Source organism: Volvox carteri (genome assembly GCF_000143455.1).
Source record: "Volvox carteri f. nagariensis unplaced genomic scaffold VOLCAscaffold_50, whole genome shotgun sequence".
In the NCBI taxonomy this organism is placed as follows: domain Eukaryota; kingdom Viridiplantae; phylum Chlorophyta; class Chlorophyceae; order Chlamydomonadales; family Volvocaceae; genus Volvox; species Volvox carteri.
The window spans coordinates 813,592-825,354 of NW_003307593.1; the positions used below are offsets into that span (position 1 = coordinate 813,592).

An 11,763-nucleotide genomic window follows, 5' to 3' on the forward strand; every position below is an offset into this window, starting at 1 on the left:
CCACACCCTCCCTCACCCCCACCCCACTCTCTCCGTCATGGGGACCTCCAGGAGTGGCGGTCCGAACCGAATATGCCGTACACGTACATCCTTGCTCGTCCTCCATCTCCACTAGATTCCAGAGCCGTACCCGCCGACACCGTGCCGGAGGCAGCGGCGGCAGCAGTGGTGATGACAAGGGCGGCGGATGCGGCCGCGCACCTTGGGGGACCCGGTGTGGCAGCAGCTGCAGCAGCAGCAGCATCGGCAGCATCGGCGGCGGCGGCAACAGCGGCAGCGGCAGCGGTGCCTTGGCGGCAGATGCGCGAGCTCCGGCTTCGGCGCTTCGCAGAGCGGCGGCGGCAGCAGCGGCAGCGCCGACGGCGAGCACTCGACGCCTTCGAGCCTGACGGTGATGTTCCGCACGCGAATGTGCCGTACTCTGAGCTGGACGAGAGCAGTTGGTGGCCGCTGGCACCCGACGACGAGAAGGCGAGCGCAAAGGAGGAGACGGAGGTGGCCGAAGGCGCCGACACCAGCGGCGGCGGCGGCTCCGAAACCTAATACCGCACGTCAACGGCCGGTCGGTAGCGCTCCCTCGGCCGGGTGGAAGCTGACGACAAGGGAGAAGAAAACGGTGGCGCAAACACGGGTGATGTCGTAACGCACACGGCCAACCGCAGTCGCCTCCAATGTTGCCAGCCGCTGCGAGCCAAGTGGCGGGCAGCAAGGTTTAGTTATTCGGCTGCCTGTTGTGCCGTTGTGCAGCCCCGACCTCCAACACGCGGGCCGCCGGGCGGCTGGCCGACGCGGGTAAGCTCTGGTGCAGCGGCGGCTCTGGGACGTCGAATGGCTCTGGCAGCAGTGACTGTAACGGAGAGCCGCCCCTGCAGCAGTACCGTCCTTCCCCCTTCTCCTGGGAGAGGCGCGGTGGCGGTGTGCGTCGCAGCTAGGGCGGCCACAACACGCATGGCCGCGGAGCCGCTGAAGGCGGCCACAGCGCCGCGGGATTCGGCATCTAAAGGGTAGATGGGGAGCAGCGAGCCTGTGTTGAGATGGCCGCATGCATCGGAACCAGTAATAGGCTCCGCATCTGCAGCAAGGAATCTGGACAGCGTGGGTGATGGCCCGGGGCCGCGGGGTGATGAGGGGGACGGCGAGGCCGGCAACAGTGATTGAGGTCCTCGCGTGCTGGTTGCCAGCCGGTAAGAGTAGGGTGGAAGTGGAGATGGGGTGGAGAGAGGAGTTTCTTCGCAGGAAGAGGGGGCATTTGAATACGGCCCCTAGTTCTGGAACCTTATAAACGGGGGCTTGTGGGAGGTTGAGGTGGGAGGGTTTTGGTGGCTTGAGACAGGCAGCTTGCTGGGGCCCATTCTCTTGGTTTAGCTACAAGTTACAAGTTCCGCACAAGTGCCCGGGGGCCTCAGTGACGGGAGGATAGAGGGGAGAGGGGGTAATGGCCGAATTTAGCTCTGGGCCCAGTGGTTGCATGCAAATGAAAAGATGCAGCCAGGTGCAGTAGACGTAAACTTTACTGCAGCCATCCCAAGCTATGCTGCATTCTTAGCTTACATAGCTTGGGACATCGCAAGGGCCTACTTGAATACTAGATTTTTACCCGTGACGTTTTGTCGAGCTCGCTTGAAGTAAGAAGTGAGAGGCCGAGCGGCTTCTGGTTGCCAAGAGATGTTTTTAAACTTGTTCCCGACCCCGGATGAGTGATTTGATAATTTTTTGTTGACAGCGCAGGTTTTCATGTTGTTTTCGACGTTGATGCAATGCATAGAGAATGCCATTTTGTTTAATTTGTTTGCTTCGCTGGCATGTTCATGACGCCAGGCGTAAAGCAATTTGATGGCTGAAGTATCTGAACAGTTTGGTTTAAGTACTCCTGTAGTCTATGAGAGCATCGCACTCTATTTAAGCCTCCTGCGCGCGTTGTGGCTTACTGAAGGGCCACAAGCCTGAGTAATATGCGTGGCGGGTCACAATTACCCAGTTCAGTTCTGGGGACAGCCAACATATCTTTCTTGATCTCGAGCCCACCTCTTACCCTATGATATCAATACCAGGAGCATGGCTGCTGTTAACAAAAGGTAACAAAAGACATTTCGGCTTGACGCAAGCGGACGAAACTGAAGAGTGTCAGAGATCACTCTTGGCGCCGGCTGCGGAGAACTGTTAGCCCCATATACGCATTTGATCAGCCCCATCATATCCATACCATGCTTCGATGTCATATGTGGCTCCCGTACAGCTCAATACTGCATTCCTTGCAGAGAAGTCCCTTACAGGGCCCCAACACTGGTAAAAGCCGTCCAGGTCTTACATGATATGCCTTTTACGCACACCCACCTGCGCCTGCTTAGAGGCAGGGACCTTGGCGGTCCGTCAACAGAGCCGCGGGCTCCACAAGTTGCACCGAGGCAGGCAGCAGCAACATGCTTTCGAGGGCGACCTTTCCATGTCTACTTCGCGGAGGCACACCGTTATTCTGACCTCACCATCGTAGTGCTGGAGGTTCTGCTGATTCCCGCTGTGCATTTGAGCCGCGCGCTGGCGCTGCGCGCCGGCTGTGCCTACCTGCGAGAACAGCCCGAGCGCGAGGTCCAGTCCTGTCCTCACCACCAGACTCAGCTCCGTCCAGCGCTCCACATGGGGATTTATGAGCAAGCGGTCATTCGCGATTTTCCATGCAGGTGAAAGTTTGCATCTGACGTGGCATCCTCTGGACTAGGCCAATTTGAATTTTTCCGCGCCCCGCAGCAGCCCCCCGCCCCTCTTCCCGACCGTGCCGACTTGCCTTGCACGCCATCCATACGCGGGTTGACAGCAAAAGGAGCCGAGTTCTTAGACCGCGTCAGCGCCCACTTTCCAGCGTCAGCGTTTTACCGATGCGTCCTGCGTTGCTTGACCTGTTTGCATTGCGCGCGACACATCGTTACGTTTTTAATTAGTCATCGCTCCAAAGCTCCCTTCAATTCCTGTTGACCACGTTCCAGGTACAGCATTTTTGGTCGTGCCCTTTACACGCTGCTGCAAATGTACCCACTGCAATTCTACTCCATCTGGCCTTTGGATATTGCCGAGCCGCTTTTCATGAGCTCCCTCCTGGTCTTCCTGCTCGCCGCGGCGACCTGGGTCATAGCGGAGGCCTTAGCACTGCGTCCAGCACGCGACCCAGATGAAGGGAGGGCTCGCGCAGCGCAGCGCAACCGCGCGGTGCTGCGGCACTGCCTGGTGGTCGGCGTGCGACTAGCCCTGTATGCGGTAAGCGCGGCGGGCAGGGCAGAGCGAAACTCGCATCGCGCTTTCCTCGCGGGGTCGCAGCTTTAGATCACGTGCGCGGAGGAAGTCAGGCCATGGTTCAGGGGGTCAGTTAAGGCGCGATAATTGATCTGGGTCAGACAGGATTTGCGCGACTGTGCAGACAGCTTTGCAATGTAATGTAAGGTAATGTTGTTACATGGTGGGAGGCTTCTGGGCTGATCGAACGCTGACACATCTGACAGATTTGGACGGGGGATCATTCGCAAACGTAAGGTCACCTTATACGGGGAAACACATATGCCCTGCTTGGCTGTGATTTTCTACCGCAGGGCAACTTATTGACTGTGCTGCAGCTCTGGTGGCGGTACGGCAGGCGTACGGGAGCCATGCTACTGCCGCTGAGTTGTGGCAAGTACTACATGGCTTGTAACCGCTTTCAAGCCTACCTTTTTAACCTTCTGCTGGATGTGGCAATGGTGAAGGTGGGTTTCTGCCTTTTGTGGGGTGTGAATGGTGTGAATTCGTCGGGCGGCTTGCGTTGCATGTCGTTTGCTAAGGAATCTTTGTGCTATTGTAGTATAGCTGGCACGCAGTTCGGCACACATAACGTCCGGCCGCACCGTTCATCATTTTGCTCTTGCAATAATGTTTTCCTCACGACCTTGGCTCTTGCTTTTCTAACCCATCACTTGCCGCCTTGGTTGCCCTTGGCTTGTCTTCTGGTGTTGCCAGTTGCCCTTGGAGTTCCAAATGCCACTGTGTCTTGTGGAAGCGGCGCTGGTCTGGGCCACCATCATCGCGACAGACCTGATGACCCACGGGTCGGTTCAGCGGCCCTTCCAGACCGTGCTGCTGCTGATCTGCTGTATGCTGGTGATTCCGACGTCGCTGCTGTACGTCATAGAAGGGCCGATGCGCCAAGCACACCAACGCTCTCAAGCCGTTGCGGCGGCGGCGGCGGCGCGAAGGCCGATGCAGGAGGAGCCCGTGGAAGTGGCATCGCTGGCAACTGCTAAGGATAGCAGCAGGGGGTTCCGGGGTTGCAATAGCACCCGACTGAACGGGACCGGCAGCGGCGATAATAGCGGCGATAGTAGCGGCGGTAGTAGCGGCGGTAGTAGCGGCGGTGGTAGCGCTGGCACCTGCGGCTGCGACGGCGGCAGCGGCAGCAGGGCCGGAAGCAGCAGCAGCTGCTGCCTCCATACCGGGGAACCGGAACCAATAAGCAGCAGTGGCGGGGACGGGGAAGGCACCTGCTGCAGCACCGCAAGCAGTACCGCTGCAGCTGTCGGCTCCGCGTCTTCAGCTCTGTACGAATGTGATGGCGCCAGCTGCGAGGACAACACCGACTGCCGCCCCGTGGCATGGCCCTGCTCCTCTAGCGGCGTCCGCCGATGTAACGCGGATGACGGGCCTGCTGCCGCGAATGCTACTACTGCCTCCCAGAGCGATTCCGTGCTGCTGCTTGCCGCGTCGGGCCCTAAGGCGACGGACAGCACAGAGACCAGCGGTCAAGGCTGTCGTGCCAACAGCAGCACCAGCCATGCATTCGAAAGCTATGGCGAGAACGGCGAGGAGGCAGCAGTAGTTGTGGGTAGAGATATGCCGGCTGTGGAGCAGCGAACCTCACGCGTGAAAGGCTGCGTAATTCATTCCGACCATCCAGGGCCGGGCGCTCCCACCACTTGTGGCAGCACATGCTGCCCCCGGCTAGAAGACCGTGCTCGTGGCGGCACAGTGCTCGCGGCGGCGGCAGCAGCAGCAGCAGCAGCAGCAGCAGCGACGACGACGACGCCGTCTTTAGCATCCACCGGAAGCCCCGGCAGGCCCGGTGTCCATTCATACAGTTACTCGAAGGTGCTCCCATCACAATTACACTCCCCACAGGTCCACACACTGCTAGCCAGCTCTGCGATTAGCAATCCCGCGGAGAGCGCCCAGATCGAAGCCTCGTCCGGAGGCACCTTCTCCCCACAACAGGCGGCACCACGTCCCTACCGGTCAAGCCGCAGGCCCGTCCTGGACCTCCGCTTGCTGGACCCAACGCCGGCTGCAACAAGACGTGACACTAACCCATGGGGCGGTAGCAGTACGGCATATGGTGACCGCAGAGGCAGCGGCGGCGGCTGCCACCCGCTGTATACGTCTCGTCTTGGCTCCTTCGTCGTGAGTGTTAAAGTGAACAGTCATCATTTGGCTGGTGGCTTCCCGCAGGCGGCGGCCGCCCTGTCGGGTGCTACCCGCGACGCATCACGAGCCGTCAACGGCGGCGGCGCCATGTCGGCCGCGCTGCGGTCGCTTACGTGCCCCAGCGACAGCGGCGGCATTGGCAACGGTAACGATGCCGGGCCGGGGCCGGGCAGCTTGCACAGCAGCAGCCTTCTGCGTTCACTGGGCGGCGGCGTCGTTGTGCGGGGCTGCGTGCACCTGATTCACGTGGTTCGCTTTCCCAGGTGACTGTGTGGTGGATGGGGATAGTTCCCGGGGCCTTCGTTGTGGGCAGTGCCGTGCCTTTCCAAGGCAGTCTTTTCAATCCATTTCGCAATCATGTTTATTTTCATCTGAGCAGAGGATGCTCCATTGCGAGCTGCAGGCAGTTCTCCTGCCCCCCCTCCCTTTCCCAACCCGCCTTCATCCGTTATGCGTGGGTACCCGGTACGACTACTGCTACTGCTACTGCTACTGTGCTCTATATCCTCGCCATCTCCACCATTGACTTAGCTAGGGCCTCTAGGGCCTCTAGGGCCTCTACCCGCTGCCCACCACTCCGCTGCTTCACCACCGCCACCACTGCTGCCTGCCAGGGCTTCCATCCCCACTGCCTCCACTTTCGCGCGGCGGCTACAGCTGCCTCTTCAAGATGCCGACACGGAAGGTGGCGACTTGGATTCGTCGTGTTGCATGGAAGCCGTCGCCGCCAACATCCTGGCACCAGTAGAGGGTCACAGCGCTGCTGCTGCTGCTGCTTCTGTTGCTGCTGCAACAGCGGCCGTAGCAAGACGCGACACCCTAGGTTGGGAAGCAAGCTCCGAACAGGACTCGAACCTGGACGAGGGGGAGGAGGGCCACTTTGAGGCTGTGACGGTGACCGCCGATACCATGATGCCCACTGCGGCCGGCGCCGCCGAGGCGGCGGCGGCGACCGCTTCAGCGCATAGCTCCCACAGGGTGATTGACGGCGGCAGCGGTGGCGGCCGTGGCAGTAGCAGCGGCGGCGGCGGCGGCAGGCGTGGCTGCGTATCGCACCTCAGTGATGATGGCGACGATGCCAGTGATGGCGGGGGAGGGCACTGGTCGCCGTTCATATCTTGCGAGGGGCAAAGTGATACTTCCTCCGAGGAAGGACGCGGGGGCCGCGGCGACGCTGCGCTGCGGCGTAGCCCTGTTCCCACTGCCTGCGGGGGTCCGCGGCTGATCCACGTAGAGATCAGGACCGCTGCCCCCGCTGCTGCTGCTGCTGCTGCTGCTGCTGCAACTGTTTCAGATCTGCGTGCAAACAGCGGCGCCGCTGCCATGCGCCAGCACTTGGGCAGCAGTGGTGGCGATGGCCCTGGCGGTGGAGGCAGTGACGGCCGCGACGCCGTCTTTCCCGCGTCCACTGCCATGTCAGATCGCTCAAGTCAGGCGCGCCGGGCATGGCATGTCGTACGTGATGCGCATAGCAGCCCTTTGCAGGGCGCCATCGGGGACCTTACCTTCCTCGGTGGCGGCGGTAGCGGTGGCGGCAACGTCGAGGGGGGAGCCGGAGGCGGCGCAACCGCCTGGGCCCCCTTGCGCAATTACATCAGTGTAGCTGACGCCATGGGCGGAAGCAGCCAGAGCAATGCGCTGGTTTCGGGGCCGCATTCCGGTGCATCTCCAATGCAACAGCTGGTGGGCAGCAGTAGTACCTTCATTAGTGATGTGCGCGCGGAGCCTGCCGTACCACAGGCCGGATCCGCGGAGTTTGCCGTCGGCGCGGCCGCTGCCATCAGTGCATCGGAACCACAGCGACAAAAAGAGATGGCGGCGGCGGCGGCGGCAGCGGCGGCAGACGATGTCATCGGAATGGTCTCGGAGCGTGGAGGAGTCGAGGGGGACGCGGGAGGCGTGCCGTCGGCGAGTGGAGCTGGCACGTCTGGCGGCTTCCCGGCCGCGGCTCCAAATCCAGTCTTGACCAGCACGCACGAGGCGGAGACAGCTGGACAGGGTTTTGATCTGGACGCGGCGTTGCTCATGGCTTACGAGCTAGCTGCAGCGGCGGCGGCGGTCGCGGCGCCATCGCCAGCAGGTGCTAAGGCGGCCGACGGTACCGCTGATGCGGCACACCCTCGCGGCAGGGGTAACTGGGAAGATACCGCAGGTCAAGACGCCGTCATGCCCTGGGACGTGTGCGACATGTCAATCGGCAGTGTTGGCGGCGGCATTGAGGAACTCCTGCCGTGCTACCTGGATGAAGTTGCGGTGACGCCGTCATTGGGTGCTGAAACCACCGGCGCCGCGTGTTCTGGGAAAGTTCGAATTGTGCTTTCACCTGAGGCTGTAGCGACAGTGGCGGAGCTACAGCCAGAGCTGCTGGGCGCGATGGATACTGGGAGGGTCGCAGGGAGCAGCGCCCGTGGCGGTGGGGTTTCGGAGCTCGGGTTGCGTGTGGTGGTGGCCCAAATCAGCGGCGGTGGCAACAGGGCCGGCAGTGGGAGCGCGTCGACGGAGGGAGCGGCGGCTGAGGAGGCTTCAGCCCTGCTGGATAAGCCGCTGGTACGACTGCGGCCCTTGCCTTTTACGAGCCACGGAGAGCATGAGAACGATCACCACCATCGGCACCACCACCACCATCACCATTATCATCACCGCCACCATCAGCACCATCATCATCACCACCATCACCACCATCACCAACACCACCACCAGCAGAAGCACGAGGCGAGCGAGACGGAGGATACGGACCCCGGGCAGTTGGGTTCTAGCTACCACTACTGGCCGGCGGCGTATCTGGACGTCGAGCTGCCCCGGATGGTGGTGGTGAGTGCGCGGTGGTGACTGCAGGGGCCTTACCGCAGGGCCTTGGCTAGCTCTTGATCACCCCTCTGAATGAGCTTGAGGTTGGCGGCAAGGCGGCGGCTGAGGGGCGGTCTCAGGACCGCGAGCGGCCTGCGGGGAGAGTTCAGGACAGTTCAGTGTTATGCAGCGGAGTGGGGGGGGGTGAAGATGTAGTTGTGTGTGTTGAGCATCTTTTTGGATTGGAATTTCCACAAACCGGTAGCGAGGGTAAAAGTAGGGCTTGCGCTGGTGGTTCACCTTGTCGTGAAAGTCTTGCATTAATTGCGTAATGCTGCTGGTGCTGCTGCTGGTCATCGTGTGATTGTTGTTCCCGGCTGTCATGCGCTTCAACGCAGGACCAGCTGCTGGACACGAGGGCCCCTGGCGGTGTCGGCGCCGCGGCGGTCTTCGTACACCTGCTCGCCCCGAGGGTGGGCTACTCTGCGGAGGGGGAGGGCACCAGTGCCGCCGCCAGCGCAGACGCCCACATCGCGCCGGATGTTTCGGCGGCAGCGGAGCCGCAGCCCGGATCACGGACCCGCGGGTCGGCCTTGCCTACGCTGCAGCAGCCGGGGCGGCAGGAGGAGCCGCAGGGGGGCCACATCGCAGCGGCGCTTAGCGGGTCGGGGTCGGGAATGATCACCGGTGACGTTGCAGGCGCCAACGTGGGGTCGACAGGAACTCGCAGTCAGAACCGCGTCCTTGCGGCGCTGCCGCTGCTGCTCGTAACTGACAGCGCCGTATCGGAGGAGCTCAGGGCGGCGTACGACGAACACGCCGCCGCCATCTTCTACGACAGCGGCGCCACAGATGAAGACCTGCAACCCCACCTGCCGTACAGCCCGTCCCGCCTGGCGGCGTTCCGCGACCATATGTACGACATGGTCGCTGACGTGGCGGAGCTGCTGGCGCCGTCACCTCTGCCGCCGCCGCCGCCACTGACGGAGGGCGTTACTGCTGCTGCTGCTGCTGATGCTGATGCCAGCGAGGATGAGCGACTGGCAGATCTAGCGGCGGCGGACACCGTGGCGACGGGCGAGCAGCTCCTGTCGTACATGTACCAGCGCGGTATGTGGGCCAGTGTGCGGCTGGTAGCGGAGGCCTTGCAGGATCGCTGCGGAGTAGAGGTGGTGGGAGTGAAAGAGGTACTAAAAGCCGGCTGCGCTGGTGAGCTTGACACGGCGTCGGGCTGCACTGCGCCAACGGCTGCTGCGCCCCCGTGCTGTGTAGCCCCCATGACGCCCGCCAGTCTCCCGACGGCGGCGCAGCCTTCGGACAGCGGAGGTGCGGCCTGCTTGTCCTCTCTTGTTGCGCTCCTTCCTGGCGACGTGCTCGCGCTGCCGCCCCACGGAGGCGCCGCTGCCCTTTCGGGTGCCGCTGGAGAAGAGATGTTCCCTGCATCACTACGCATCGAGCGTCGCTGCAGCAGCAGCTGCAGCTGCAGCTGTGTTGGTGGTTCCGCTTTCGGCAGCTCCTCAAAGGACGCCGCTGGCGGTGGCGGCGACGCGACTCCTAGTGCTAACATCACGGTCGATGGCGATCAGGTATCTCGCCGCAGCTCGGTCAGCAGCTGGCTCGGCAGGCTGGCGGCGGCGGCGGCGGCAGCGGGAGTGGTGGCGTTCGCGGCGCGCATGGCTTGGGTCCGGTCATTCTCTGTGTGAGGAACCTTTATTGCGCCTATGCGGCCTATGGGAGGAAAAGCTCATTACGGTGCGGTCTCGGACCGCGAGGATATGCTTTACCACCATGCGGAAATGCACTTCCCAAGAGATCGCTAGTCTAGCGAATAGTCGCGGGTGCCTTGGAGGTAGCACCGCGGGGGTGCTGCCGCCCTTGATAGCGTTGCCAAGGATTCGCCCATCAATCTGGCTTCTTTAGTCCTAGATTTATTCCTAGTCCTTTTCTTCGCTGTGTGGGAAACAAATGTCAGGGTTCTTCTGGGCCCAACTTGATTGAGATTTAGTAAAGGGCGGACCTCCCCGGGGCGGACCTTCACTGTCAGTTCACGTAAGTTAATCAATTGAAGCACGACGTACACCTGTCGCAGCGGGGCTTTGCCGTGGCCCCGCCCCGCGGCCGCCCCTGACTACCGCACAGGGTGTCGTTCGTTGCGGCTGCTGGCTAGCTGCTTCTGTACCGAGCAGCAGCTCCGTCTGCGTTCAGTTTCTGTGGCACCCTCGCGCCGTTCGGCACTGCTGTGGCTTGCTCTGCTGGTGCTGCTGCTGGTGCGGGCAGTGGCGGCGGCAATGATGACTCTGCTGGTGCCGTGGAGGGGCGCTGCAAGCTGTGGTTGGTCGCTGTGATGCCAAAGACCAACATAAAGAGCGCGCGCATCACACAGAGAGGGGGGGGAGGGGAGAGCGATGCGGCGCCGTGATTCTCCTTTCGGCTGCTGCTGCTTTCTATGGAAAAAAGGGAATGTGTGTGGTGGTGATGGGAGCTGTGGGGCTGTCCAAGTTGCGCCGTCTGCATTCACAGGAGGGGCAATCGAGGACACAGTCGGTGAAACCCGTGCCAGTAAGTTCCCTGAGTGTCCGCTGATAGAGGCGGTAGATGCGTAGACTGTTTGCGGCCCAAGATGAGCCCAAGATGCGTAAATGTACATATGTTATGATGACCGATGTGTTTAGTTCGCATCGCAGCTGTGCGGCCTCCTGGCTGGGGCCGATTTGAGCTGTATGCGGTAGCAATTGGTGGTGTGGATGGCAGGATGCGGGCCCCGGGTGCGAGGAGGCGGGGAGGCGAGGTGTGCGTGCGCGTGTGGCGTTCGTTGCTGGCCGTTGCGCGGGTCGTCTTTTGGGGGTCCCTTGGGACGCAGCTGCTGCTATGAAGTTTCATTTTGGGTAAACGAAAATTTGATTTGAGGTCTCAGACGGCAAGAAAGCCACAAGTGTTTTTGTACATGCACTTGTGGGAAATTGTGTATGTGTGTATGTATGTATGTATGTTGTTGTTGTTGTTACATGGTCGTGGGTGCGTTCCCCGTACCTGCAAACCACCCTAGTACGAGCCGAGGGCTCAAGGGCTGCCAAATCGCCTATAAGCACCATCCTACCTCGCACTTCCAGCGAAACAAGTGATGAAGTATACTAACGACCAAAGGGAACGATAGAGTTGCGGTGAGACCATATACGTTCCAGCATCCTTGCCAGGCGTTCAGGTTCCCACTTCATAGCGTCCTTCATATGTTCGAAGCGTGGAAAGCCCATATCAGATCTGATTCCGTCGTAAACCGGGCAGTCCAGCAAAATGTGTTTCTCATCCTCGATGTGGCTACCAGTGCCGCAGCAAGGGCATACTCGCTCCTCCCTAGGTATATAACGCCGTCCCTTACGCGTTCTGTTAGCCGCCAGTGCCCAACAGCAAAGCCTAAACTGCATAAGCTTGCGATTCGCCGGGGGATAAACATTGTGATGTGCGGGAGCACCTCCTTCCTGCCCGCTTGCTCGGCCGCCAGCCCCATCCAATGCTTATACTTCGCCATGTGATTCCTGG

The 11,763-nt window shown here is 61.2% G+C and overlaps 1 protein-coding gene across 1 annotated transcript in view; it reads left to right on the plus strand.

Annotated features, from left to right (window-relative positions):
- The window catches only part of VOLCADRAFT_106768 (uncharacterized protein), a gene marked incomplete at both ends in the record, with an annotated part of 19,810 nt that overhangs the window by 2,810 nt on the left and 5,237 nt on the right, over window positions 1-11,763 (plus strand). Inside the window, 18 exons of the mRNA XM_002955256.1 lie at window positions 52-214; window positions 748-792; window positions 2,351-2,678; window positions 2,982-3,249; window positions 3,579-3,731; window positions 3,982-4,242; window positions 4,696-4,839; window positions 5,137-5,702; window positions 6,054-6,669; window positions 6,772-7,986; window positions 8,143-8,250; window positions 8,625-9,161; window positions 9,333-9,435; window positions 9,499-9,552; window positions 9,622-9,925; window positions 10,271-10,275; window positions 10,366-10,493; window positions 10,747-10,785. Of these exons, the coding sequence (XP_002955302.1) occupies window positions 52-214; window positions 748-792; window positions 2,351-2,678; window positions 2,982-3,249; window positions 3,579-3,731; window positions 3,982-4,242; window positions 4,696-4,839; window positions 5,137-5,702; window positions 6,054-6,669; window positions 6,772-7,986; window positions 8,143-8,250; window positions 8,625-9,161; window positions 9,333-9,435; window positions 9,499-9,552; window positions 9,622-9,925; window positions 10,271-10,275; window positions 10,366-10,493; window positions 10,747-10,785 (5,037 nt within the window). The remainder of the gene's footprint in view (window positions 1-51; window positions 215-747; window positions 793-2,350; window positions 2,679-2,981; window positions 3,250-3,578; window positions 3,732-3,981; window positions 4,243-4,695; window positions 4,840-5,136; window positions 5,703-6,053; window positions 6,670-6,771; window positions 7,987-8,142; window positions 8,251-8,624; window positions 9,162-9,332; window positions 9,436-9,498; window positions 9,553-9,621; window positions 9,926-10,270; window positions 10,276-10,365; window positions 10,494-10,746; window positions 10,786-11,763) is intronic.